This window comes from Hyaena hyaena, unplaced genomic scaffold, assembly GCF_003009895.1.
Source record: "Hyaena hyaena isolate Hyena2069 unplaced genomic scaffold, ASM300989v1 scaffold_778, whole genome shotgun sequence".
NCBI classification, from domain to species: Eukaryota; Metazoa; Chordata; class Mammalia; order Carnivora; family Hyaenidae; genus Hyaena; species Hyaena hyaena.
This window is the reverse complement of record NW_024081411.1, coordinates 555,484-568,975: the sequence shown is the minus strand read 5'-3', so window position 1 is coordinate 568,975 and position 13,492 is coordinate 555,484. Positions and strand designations below refer to the sequence as shown.

The window sequence follows — 13,492 nt, the reverse complement described above, 5'->3', positions numbered from 1 at the left end:
TGGAACAGAATTGAGAACTCAGAAGTGGGCCCAAAAGTATACAGCCAACTGATCTTTGGCAAAGCAGGAAAGAATATCCAATGGAAAAAAGACAGCCTTTTTAACAGATGGTGTTGGGAGAATTGGACAGCAACATGCAGAAGAATGAAACTAGATCATTTTCTCACACCATGCACAAAAATAAACTCAAAATGGATAAAGGATCTGAACGTGAGGAAAGTATCAACACCCTAGAGGAGAAAGCAGGAAACAACCTCCTTGACCTCCACCGCAGCAACTTCTTACTTGACACATCCCCAAAAGCAAGGGAATCAAGAGCAAAAATAAATGATTGGGACCTCATCATGATTAAAAGCTTCTGCACAGCCAAGGAAACAACCCAGAAAATTAATAGGCAACCAACGGAATGGGAAAAGATAGTTGCAAATGACATATCAGATAAAGGGTTAATATCCATAATCTATAAGGAACTCACCAAACTTCACTCCCGAAAAACAAACAACCCAATGAAGAAATGGGCAGAAGATATGAACAGACACTTCTCCAAAGAGGACATCCAGATGGCCAACAGACACATGTGTGTGTTTTTTTAAATGTGACAAGAGACACATAAGTTAAAACTTACCATCTCAAACCACTTTTAAGGGTCCAGTTCAGTGGTGTTAAATACATTCATATTGTTATGCAGCCGATGTCCAGCCTCCTTTCATTTTGCAAAACTAAAAGTCCATACTCATTAGGCAACTCCTCGTTCTCCATTTCCACCAGCCCCTGGCAGCCATCATTCTACTCCCAGTCTCTATGAATTTGACTGCTCTAGATACCACATGTAAGTGGAATCATAAAGTATTTGTCTATTTGTGACTGGCTTATTTCACTTAACATAATGTCCTTGTGTTTCATAATGATGTAGTGTACGTCAGAACTGCTTTCCTTCTTAAGACTGGATAATATTTGAGTGCATGTATATGCCACATTTTGTTTATCCATGCCTGCATCAGTGGACACTTGGGTTGCTCCCAGCTTTAGGCTGTTGTGAATAATGCTTTTATGAGCATGGGTGTACATGCATCTCTTTGAGACCTTGCTTTCTGTCCTTTTGGGTATATATCCAGTGGTGAAAATTCTAGTTCATGTGAAACTCCATTTTTAATTTTATGAGGAACCACTGTGCTATCTATCATGACAGCTGTACCATTTTACATTCCCACCCGCTGACCACAAGGGTTCCATTTTTTCCACATCCTTACCAACACTTGTTATTTTCTGGTCTTATTTTTTGTCTTTTTTGGTCATAGCTATCCCAGTGGGTGTGAGCTGTGGTATCTCATTTGTGGTTTTTATTTGCATTTCCCTAATGATTACTGATGGTGAGCATCATTTCATGTACTTTTTGACCAAATATATATAATATGTGTATTTTGGGGGGGGATGTCTGTTCAAGTATGTTGCCCGTTTTTTAAATCCAGTTGTTTGTTTTATATAGTCTTGCTGTTTTTGTGCTTTTTCCTCCCTGATTGGTCTCAATGGTTGTTGCTTTACTGGTGGTGCTTATGTTCAATTCTGAAGGACAAGTAAAAATGTGCTTAATACCATGGGTTGGGTAGAAAGATGGGAAGTCTAATCTTGGCAAAGTGAATGGCATGTATAAATGGTACTAGGTGAGAGATATGTGTATATGCATAAATATACATTGATGTGTATCTGTAAAATGTATGTGTAGTTTACATATTTTTTCAAAATAGGATTTATATATATATGTAGGTCTGTATACATTATATATATATTATGACAAGGTTTCTCAACATCAGTACTGCTGACATTTTGTACTGGATAACTATTTGTTGTAGGGTGCTGTCCTGTATATTGTAATGTGTTTAGCAACACTTCTGGCCTTAATCACTAGATACCAGTAACTCCCTTCGCTGCCCCCAACTGTGGCAATTACACTGGTAAATTGTCTTTGGGGCATCATGTCTCCCACCCCTGCTGCCATTGAGAACTACTGATATAAGAGGAGGGGTTGGATGGATGGATGGATGGATGGATGGATGGATGGATAAATAGAAAGACAGAGAGATAGATAGATGGATGGGGGCAGAGGTGAATGCTGGTAAATTGCTATATCATGATTAAAAGCCTTATCTATAATAGGGTCTATTTGTGTATAAGTCGATACTCAAGAATATATCAGTTGTCTCGGTGGTTTAGGGGTCAGCTTAAAGAACATCTTTCTTATATTCTTTGTGAGCCTGTATTGATATTATTGTTATTTCTTATTGAGCACTAACTGTGGTAAGTGTCTCCCATTAAGACTCAATTATACAGTAAATTATAGCATTTCTCCTTTTCCATTCAGAGGAAGTCTACTTATCTTCTGAGACCATGTTCAAAGCATTGAACAACAATTTGTTCCTTTTTACTACTGGGCTCACTGGCAGAGTGAGGGACTGAGAAACCTTTAGCTTTCACCCATTTTATAGACAGCACACAGAACAGAGATGATGCAATTGAGTGAAATGACATACTCATCGGTGGTATTGTAAGACTTGCAAAACAATAGGAAAGGGTATATTCTGGAAAGATTTGTGGGGAGGATTGGGACCTCTTCAATACTAATTTTGACTGGTGTAGGTATAAATAAACTTAACAGTCTTGTGAAAGCATAAGGTGACTAATTAGGCACGGCCCCTGCCTGATTCCTGACCTCCATCTGTGTCCTTTGCAGTTTGCAAGACCCCATTAAAATCAGGGGTGCTGTTATTCAACTTCCTGAGGAATTTCCTGCAAAAAAAACATTACAAACTAAAAAAATAAATTCTAAATGTTGGTAAACTCTAAAGGTTGTCCATTTCCAGTCTGAGATACAGGCAATTCATGTACAGTAAACAGTCAGATCCGTAGATACCAGTTGTATGAGGTTTTCACCCCTAAGGCAGTGATGTGTTTAATCTTTCATGCACTGGAGCTTTCCACTGAAGAGTGGAGAGCAGTCACTCAAAGCCACACACAAATTTAGCAAATTCACAATTACCTACTGATTGGTGTTCATTTTGATAGCATTGATATTTGCTGATAGAGTGTGTTTTTCTTAAGATACTATCAGCAATGTAAAACGCATGTAAAATGTAGTTTTTTCTCTTTTACCCTTTCATGGTTTTTCTAATTGTGATTAAAAAAAAAACCTAATGTGAGATCTGCTCTCTTATCAAACTCTTCAAATCGTACAATACAGTACTATTAACTGTAAACACAATTGTTGTACAGCAGCTCTTTAGAACTTTATCATTTTGCAAACCTGAAACTCTATTCACTGAACAGCAACTCCCCTCTCCCTCCTACCACCTATCCGTTTCGTTTTTATCCACAAAGCTCAGGAATCATGGGAGCCAAGAGGGAGTCACATAATCCCCAAATTGCTTCAATTTGTCTCCAACCTTCTCGGCATCGCTTCTGACTTAAGTTGTGCTCTTACCCTGGGTGATTTAAGGATGAAGGTTAATGTTTATTTAGCAGTTATGGGTCTGTGCTAAGCTCTTTGAATCATTATCTCATTTAATCCCCTCAACAGCATTGTAAGATACAATTATTATCTCCCTTTATCTTAAGAAAATATCTATCTATCCATCTATCTATCATCTATCTATCTATTTAGAGAGCAGGGGGGGAGGGGCAGAGAGAGAGAAAGAGAGAGGGAGAGAGAGAGAGGGAGAGAGAGAGAAAATCCCAGGTAGGCTCCCCACTGAGCATGAAGTCCAATGCAGGGCTCCATCCCACGGCTGTGAAATCATGACCTGAGCTGAAATCAAGAGTCTGATGCTTAACTGACTGAGCCATCTTGGTGCCCCTATCTCCAGTGTTTTTAGTAGATGAGGGGAGAGACTTGGAAAAAATTAAGTAATATCCTCATGTTTACTCACAAAGTAGTAAACTGAGGATTTAAACTCAAATCACCTTCCCCCAGAGCCTATACCATTAATAACTCTGCTAAACCAAATACCCTCTTCCCCTTCCATTACACACACACACACACATACACACACACACACACACACACTGCAGATCTTATATTGGGACAAGCTGGATAAAGAATCAAAGCAAAAAGGAAGCAAAAGCAAAATAAAACAAAAATCTGCAAGAGAAGCTTTTCCCTGATCATATTGTCAAAATGACACCAATGCAGAGCTCACAGACATTGATTTTATACCTATATACCTGTAATTAAATATTTAGGTGGAAGGGTTTTACATTTCTTTATTTCAGTAGAAACAAACTATCATAACTTCTTCAAGAATCACATGCCTAGTTCATCAATTCAGACCGCAGACATATTTAGTTTGGGTATAGTTTTAAAAAAATTCTCATTTTAAATATTTTAAGGAAGGGTATCCACCTTCCAAGTGGCACATTCCTCACCACTCCCTGTCTTGTTTTTTTTTTTTTTTTTTGCTTCACTCACTTATTTTACCTGATTTGTCCTCTTAGGCATTTGCATTTGAATCCCTGCCTAGCAGTAAAAATTTGGGTGGATATGGGATGATTTTCCTTACATATGTCATATATTAATATACAGTACCCGTATTTTACCTTGAGAGCAAATGCCTCTCATATTATATTTATGTTAATATTATGGTCTCCTTCTCCTTCTCTTCTTCCCTCTCTTCCTTCTTTCTTCTTCTTCTTTCTTTGTTTCTTTGTTTCTTTGTTTCTTTCTTTCCTCCTTTCTTTCTTTCTTTCTTTCTTTCTTTCTTTCTTTCTTTCTTTCTTTCCATTGACATATATTTCCTATTTGTATTTCTACTCGTTTAATTCTTCATGGCTTCTTGACTAGAGGTGGATATGAGTCAGAGGAAGAAAAAGGCTTTCTTTATGCTGCGTTTTTGTTTGTTTATTTGTTTGTTTTGGTGGCTTTCTTAAAAATGCTTAAGAAAAGGATGAAGACTTGCTCTTCTGACTGTTGCTTGTCCCCTGATGAAGATACTAACCTGCTGTGGTTGCAAGGTCCAGGAACGTGTTAGTGTTGGTGCAGGTGGTGGATTTTGAGCCAATCAGGGGAGGCAGTGGGCAAATTGCTTTCCTCCTCTGAGCCCCAGTTTCCTTATCTATAGGATGCAACTGATGATAGTTGTGTCACTTGATTTGTGTGAGGTTTCGATGAAGTATCTGGTAGCATGGCCAGAGCAGACTTGGAATTCAGAACATACATGGTTCTATTACCCTTCATCTCATTCTTCTCAGAGGCTAGGACTGAATACAGACACTGGCGGTGATATCAAAGTATATGAAAGGGATTCTGATGAGAATGTCAGAGAAAGGTTGCAATAAAAATGTGCACCTGCAAGTAAAAGCTCTCTGAAACCTCCACACGGTGTCAATATGCCTTATATATGAATTCATTAGTGGATGTGTGTGCACGTGAATGTGTACACATAGATGCAGCATTTATGGATTATTGTGTGTGTGTGTGTGTGCACCTATATATGCAGCATTGATGCATGTGTGAGCATGTGTGTGCACTCATACATTCAGCATTTGTATGTGGATTGTGTGTGTATGTGTGTGTGCCCATACAGGTATAGCATTGATGTATATTTGAGCAGGTATGTGTGCACATAGGTGGAAGCATTTGTGTGTGGTTGTGTGTGTGCGTGCATGTGTGCACATGTGTGTGTGCCCACCAGGAAAGCCCTAGGAGAAGAGAATAAACTGCACTAGATCTTTGATGGTAACTGTTATTCAGTGCATAGTAACTCATGATATATAAAATAAAGTCCATTTATGATGTTGGTCTTATCTTCTAATTAAAATCATAGGCATGAAGCTTCTTTATACCTGTGTAAAATATGCAGTTTAATTTCTCTGAACCAGGAGAAAAATGATTTCGTTGTCTATTATGTAGCCCATCAGCACATGGTGGGAACAAGGCAGGGTGGTGAGGGAAGCCTCATTCTTCCTCAATGTTTGTCCTCTCAGACTTTTGAGGAGCATAGATGTGTCCTCTGAGGTTTCCTCAAGGGCAGGAGAGGGATGTTTTTGTCAGTTGCCCCTCCCCCTTCACAGCATCAAGGGCAGAGAGTCTATTCTGTCTATGAAAAACCCATCTCAGATCATTTCCCCTGGGTTATTCATGTAAGGGATGGAAAAAAAAATATTATGCAGCATCCATTCCCTAAAAATTTTCTGATAACTAGTAATAACTTATTTCAATGAAGCCAAAGCAAATATTTGAGAAAATGAAAGTAAGCTTGTCTTGGAAGCTGTAAAGGAATAAAGGAGGAAAAGGACTATGAATCTTAGCAGCTAAAAAGATTGAATCTGTTTTAAAGCTTACTATATAATAGTAATATATACTATGAGTAGCATTTAAAAATCCTGCTATTTAATAATTTCATTTTATAAGGTATGGGAATAGGTTTTGGCTTTATTTTCTACTTGAGGCCCTTTGGTTCAGACAGACCATGGTAAGAAGTAGCCCTAACAATTGGTGGAAGTATATAGCCAATGATAGGAAAACCATTACAAATAAAGAAACCCAGTTTGCACATTCAGTCATTCAGCAAACATTAGGAACTCAAATAAGCTAAGTGTAGCCTGATAATAAAGGTCAAAAGGGCTATGCTGCTGCTGAAGCCAGAGACATAAGCAGGGAACAGAGTTTGCCAGACTATTTTAAGGATTTTAGAATATATCAGAAGATCAGTGATAAGTCACTGAATGGTTTTAAGTAGAGGAATGTCAGAATCATATTTGTATTATATGGGATAATTATTGTGCTCACAGTTTGCAAAGTGGATTGCAGGGGAATGTGGGGGGCAGGGCAATGTGACATCAGTGAGGTTGGCTAGAAGGTCTTACAGTAATTCAGTGTAGAGACTATCACATTTTGGGCTAAGGCAGTTATAATGGGCAGAGAGAGTGTGGATCTGATTTTATAGTTAATTAGTAGGTAAAATATACAGAGCTCAAATACAAGTAAATTTTAGGAGGCGAGTGGAAAAGCAGAGTCAAAGATGAATCTTGGGTTTTTGGCTTTATACTGAATCATTGGTAGGAACATTAACTGAGCCAGACAGGAAACAGTGGGAGATGGGTAGGGCTGGAATGAGGTACATTGTGGGGCATATTGAATTTGAGGTGTTTGTGGACATTCAGATAGAAGAATCTGCCAGGAAGGTGAGGCTGAGACTAGAGGAGACTTTAGGTTGAGGTTTGATTTATGATTTGTCCCCAGAAATATGGTAATAAAAACAAAAAAAGCTTGGAACAAGTCCTGTGGAACAGTGTGTTGAATAAAAATCCTCAATTGAGGGTTGAGGAGTGGTCATAATATAAAGAGATCAGAGAAAGTTGAGTATTCAAAACAGATGAAAATGAAGACTAGATGAGTATGAGGTATGGAAGCCCCTGGAAGAGAATGCTTCAGGGAGGATGGAATTGTTGTGGGTATCAAAGACTGTTAGGAGTTCAACTACAGAAAAGATCTGAGTATCTAAATTTCTGGTGGATTAAATACTAGAAAGTCAGTCACACGTGTAGTGAGGTCAATGTCACTGAGGTACTGCAAGTAGAAGTCAAACTTCACTGATTGGAGGGAGCTTTTACATACCTTCTGAAAGTAAATAATAATTATAGCTGTCACTTGTCAAGACTATGTGTTGTGCCAAGCGTTCAAATCCTTTTGGGTTATCATGATACTCAATTATTATTGTGGAAACTGAGGCCTCTAGAGTTAAGTAGGTTTCCAAGGTGAGCCATTACGAATAGAGAAGTGTTGAGTTTGAATCTGCCCTTTCTGATGCTAAAGTCTGTTTAGTCTACACCATTCTGTCCATCCAGCTTGGGGATGAAAACACTTTCTGGAGCAGCAGTCTTTGCCCCAAGGGCCTTTGGCGATAGGTGCTTTGGAAAATATCTAGAACATAGGGATCCTTGAGACCACTTAAGTCCATTAAATCGCTAAAACAATTCATTCAGAAAGAACAAAACAAACAATGGGATAATAGGAGGATCCTTTTCATGACTAAAGGGCAGTAAGAACAATAGTGTGATTAAGAGTGACAAGAATTGAGGGAGGGAGAGATAGAAAGACCATATGTGATGGTCTTAAGGTCAGGGGACAGAAGACCATAAGAATATGCTCCCATTACTTAAAGGCTGGACATCAAAAATGAAAATGCTTATAAGATGGACATCACAAAATGAAGCCTCATTTGTATGCAGACCTAACCATGTACAATATTCCAGCTCCATTCAGCAATGAAGGACTAAATCAGGGATAAAATGCCAATATTTCATAGAGAGACCCACATGCCCCTTCCTGTGCTGTGATATACAAGTATAGATGACTTTATATTTATGCTTTAATTTCTTGTATTTATTCTCCTACACTAACTCTATCTGTATTTTCTTCCTTCTCCTTTCTTTAGATCATGCTTCTTAGTGATCCTGAAATGGAGAGCAGTTTATTGATCAGCTCAGATGAGGGGGCCACCTATCAGAAGTACCGGCTCACCTTCTACATCCAGAGCCTGCTCTTCCATCCCAAGCAGGAAGACTGGGTGCTGGCCTACAGTCTGGATCAAAAGGTGAACAAACACTGTTTTTATTTGCATCTTGTCACCCAGGTACCACCCTGGGAGGAATGCTTGTTTACTCAGTCCAAATTTTGGAGGGATTCAATGACATTTCATCATTCAACCCAGTTGATTTTGTCTGCAGCAACAAGCTTTCTTTTCTACTCTTCAGTATCAAAATATGCAGGCAGGTACATTTTGCTTATTGGCAGTGCTGTTTATCATTTTGTAGGTGGAAGATGATTTTCCCTATAATTTTACTTGTTTGACCTTTAAAACAACCCTGTGAAGCAAGTAGGAAATGTGTATTCATAATAATTTGCTAGTGACTGTGGTAAACAAAGGTGCAGAAGGGCTAAGGTCTTTGTTCAAGCCTACGGAGCTATCATTGGAAGAGCCAGAGCTCAAATGCATATTGTCAGATTCCAAGTCTAGGGCATATTCTAGCATACCATGCAGTACTGATTTGGTAGAATTTGAATATACCATTGGTTGTAGTTTAGCAAAGGAAGGGAAGTCCCAAACATATCCATTTTGTTATTTTCTAGAAGTACCTTCAAGATGTAATGACCCCATAAATCCTTCTTCAAGCTCAAGATCCATTTATCCAGCTGTGTACTTGACCTTGGCTCTTAAGTGTCTTAAATGCCTCTTGATTCAACATATTCCAAAAATGAACTTCTGCTTTCCTTCCAACATAGCTGGTTCTCTTCCAGTGTTCCCTAATTGTATCTGTTCATTTGCAAAAGATAGAACCCTAGGAGATATCCTTAATACTTCCTTGTCGCAAACTTAACATCTGTAATCTGTCATTCTTATCTCTATCTCTTAATTCCATGGACTTCTATTACCGCCATCATTTAAACATGGGTTATATCTGCCATTTGAGTACGACCAGAGCCTCTTCAGTGTGTTTATACTATAACCTAAACAATCTATTTTCCAAATGTCAACCTGAGGATTTCAGCATATTTTCATTGTTCACAGGCAATAGACCAAAGTCCTCTGTAGGATCTGTTAAGATCTCCTTAGCTGGTCCCTCCTCTGTCTTGACTCAAGGTTATCACTTTCCCTTGAATGGCCATCTTTCAGTTTGTTATACCAGCTGTCTCCCTGGCTCCATTTCCTGGGCCTGGAATCTTTTTCCCTGAAATCAACTTTGTCACTGTCAGATCTCAGATCTAGTTAGTATCACTTTTTCGGGACATCTTCCCTAAGCTCTCTGACAAAGTTAAATGCTCCTTGGTGTTCTTTCACGTAATGCTATATACCCACCTTTAGAGTGCCTGTCAGTATTGAGATTTTACATTGATTTAGGTGATATTAGGATTATCTGTATTCCTCACTGGACTATAAACTTCAGGAGGACAAGGCCAGGTTTGGTTTTACTCACTGATTTACCACCAGTGCTAGCACAGTGCCTGGTACTTAACAGGTGCTCAGTAATATTTGTAACGTGAACAAATTAGTGGATGAGCGCATAAACACTCTGGTAATGATCCCACTGTAGCTGATCAATTTATACTTAAGAGACTTTAGATTATGCTTCTTTGTATCTCCTTAGTACAGAACCTAAGTACAGTGCTTGATGCCAAACTGTTATGTAATAATGTTGTGGAATCAATCAGTGAAAGAAAATAGATCTATAAGCACTGTCTTGCATAGAGATATCTACAAATTAACCTTAATTGAAATAGCTTCTTCTGTTCTCTCTTTAAATCCTGAAACAGTTGCTCCTCCGTATATATTTAAATATGTGATTGTAAATATGAGTGTGTGTGTGTGTGTGTGTGTGTGAGAGAGAGAGAGAGAGAGAGACGTCAGCACCTTTAAACAATAATTTCAACATAACCTTTATATGTCTCATTAATGGAGCCTCATGGTGGGTGCCAGGTGCTTAATGCAATCCCCTAAGGACACCCACATGACATTTGCAGAGCAAAAGCCATTGCAAATACATTTCTTTCATGGCATCAAGTAGATATTGTATGAAAGACTTAGCCAAATGTCAGGTAGTCTGTGAGTTTAGATGCTTAGTATTGCTAGGAATGTCGAAGCTATATTGAAAAAATGAATAAATTTTTTGGCTATTGTTAAAAGCTGGATAGTAATTTATTTAGATGATGCTCAGAAATCTGAAACTCTGTCTTCATGTATACAGAGACAAACTAGATTAGACATCTCATGCCAAAAGATTGATAAGCCAAATGCAGTGTGCCTTGTGTGCATCTAGAAGGGATATCCTTTCCCTCCATCTCCATAGCACTGAGAACATCTGGGGCATTGCTCATGAAGTACTCTTGTGGATATAATGCATTCAAAATACTTTCAGGCTTGGTGGCTGCTTTTTCACTTAGTAAAAATATTTGGAAATGTGGCACTGGGTGTTGATGGATTTTCCTAATCACGCTGCACATTTCTGGATGTATTATTCCTTAGGTACTCTTTCTTGTTGACATCTTTTGCATAAAGTGGCTGAATGTTCTTCAGGCCCATAAAGTTTCTAACTGGTACCCTGCCATTCTTTTAAATAAATGGTGTGAGGAGGCAGATGATGCCCCTGGCAACATTTGCAGAGCTGGCATAAAACACCCAGCCTCAGTCATCCAGGGTGCAGAAGAGATTTTCTATATTTTGGAATAATTTATTGGTGTAGAGTCAAGGAGAGTGATGCTATGCAGCAGCAGATGAAGAGGCAAGGGGGATTTGAGATTGATATACAAATGTCTTATTTCAGACTGGAGCCTCTGTGATGTGCATGCATTGAGGCAGCTGGTTTCTTCTCAAGAAAATGAAAAGTGTTAGTATTAAGGTAACTGCAGCATCAAAGGGAGATGTTTGTGGTGAGGATTGAATCGATGTTTCCATTATTGTGCCTTTGATGAAATGCACTAGCAATTTCTTTAGAATCAGTAAGGCTATCTCGTTATGTTGTATGTATTACAAAAGACCTAATTGAATGATATTTTAGAGGGACAATATCCAATTGCTTTACCTCCCAAATTGCTACCTCAAAACTGCAGGAGACTTGCCGGAAGATCGCATTCGGTAAAGGCACTGCTGGAAAATTAAGGAAACACCTTCTGGATAGAACAAAAGTGTAGCTAGAAATTGAGACATGAACATAACAATATGTTAGTTGAGATGCTGGATGGGAGGTTGTGAGTCAAGTAGGAAACGTGGCTAACTGTATTGGTTCAAGGTGAGGCTGTGGGAGATCACCCAAGCCTCCCAACTTCCAAAGCTGCAAAGGGGTGGGGAGGTAGTGACAAATGCACCTTGTACTTGACCTTTTGGAGGGCCACTACTCTTGAATTTTGATGTGTCATGCTGTAACAGAGTTATTTCTGTTTCCTGTTCAGTTGGACCTGAGCTTTTGACCAAGTTCTTCCATTCTGGCCATCCCAAGAGCTTCCCAATTCCTGTGGCAGCTCCTCTTTTTTTCTACAGACTCTCCTGGCACTTTGCATTTTAATATAAAATAACTCAGTACTTACTAAAGACAAGAAATTCTTTCCTGAGTATACAAATCTTTGGAGATGCTTTATGAGAATCTTTGTGATTAAAAAACAACCAGCATAATAGGTTATGGCTGATCAAATTGGAATAATAAAAGAAAAGCTCTCCTCTCCTCTCCAAATTAAAGCTCTAGAATGTCTTTTGAGGGCTGTATATTTACCAGTTATTTAAGAGGCAGGAGTCTATTTTGTTTCCACCAGGCTGTGTCCTCACTGTCAACTGAAACTACATTGTGATGTTTTGGATTAGCTGGAGGGCTCAATAATATTATTAAAACTGAGATTTTTTTTTTTTTAAAAGACTTTGAGTCAGGTTTTGAGGACACTGTCATCCTCGGAATGGTTAGATGTTGTTCTCATTGCTGTAGAAATTTGGATTGTTAAACATTCCTCATTTTGATAAGAGACTTGGTGTCATTGGGGTTTTGTTTTGTTTGTTTGTTTGTTCAGTGGGCACATGCTCATGTATTTACAGATGCACACATCATGGCACAGGGGTCTTCCACAAGAGACCCTCAGGGGTCTTTCCACAGAGTTGAAAACAGCTATTTTTCTGTGGGAGAGGCGGAGTTACACAACTCTCTATTATCATTTATCTACTTGGCAAAACGGAACATTAACAAATACAACTGCCTTTGGAGACCAGAGATGAGGAGCTCCATGGGATTTCAGACTCTGTTGTTGTTTTTCAGACACTTCTGAGGTGAACTGGTCTAGAATTACCAATCATTTCAATTTAGAAACCACTTTCTGAAACACTAGCACACATAGCACATAATGAAAAGTGGCTATTATAGTAGTTGGGCGGAGTGGGCAGCTTTTTTTTTTTTTTTGATCACCTGCTACCAGCCAGGTTCAATAGTAGCTGACAGACTGACAAGCTGGTTAAGGAGCAGATGCAATTTTGATCATGGTCACTGGCAAAAGAGAGTCCACAGTTGAAGAGGTGATGGTGGCTCCACGCAGGCTTTGCTGGTGGGCCTCTCTCTGGGGCTGCACGAATAGGGCACTGGCGAAATAGAGCATCTGGTGTGTGGAGGGCCTGAAAATTCAAAAGGAAATTTAAACCTGTACTTCTGGAATGCTGGATACAAATGATGCTGTTCCTTTCGTTTGTATTCTCCTGTAAACCCTCAGATTAGAAATGTAATTGTATTCAGAGCTCCAGGATTAGCAGGTGATGACAACTTTCCTCAGTAGCCTTTGGCGGAAACAGGCTTTCTATCTCCCCACCCGGTGGGGATAAAGCTTCTAGGGATTAACTAGGGATGACCGTGGTTTTGAAGCGTATCCTCCAGGGAATGAGAGTACTACTGAAGGGCACCTTCTATTTCAGGGAAAACATTGCAATTTCATTAGGTCTCCTCCATGCCTATAAAACCATTTGTGTCTCATTTAAGT

At 39.0% G+C, this 13,492-nt stretch overlaps 1 protein-coding gene across 1 annotated transcript in view; it reads left to right on the top strand.

The window, feature by feature from the left end:
* The window catches only part of SORCS3 (sortilin related VPS10 domain containing receptor 3), a 584,073-nt gene that overhangs the window by 300,604 nt on the left and 269,977 nt on the right, over positions 1 to 13,492 (top strand). The window contains exon 4 of the mRNA XM_039218779.1: positions 8,427 to 8,585. Coding sequence (XP_039074710.1) covers positions 8,427 to 8,585 — 159 coding nt within the window. The remainder of the gene's footprint in view (positions 1 to 8,426; positions 8,586 to 13,492) is intronic.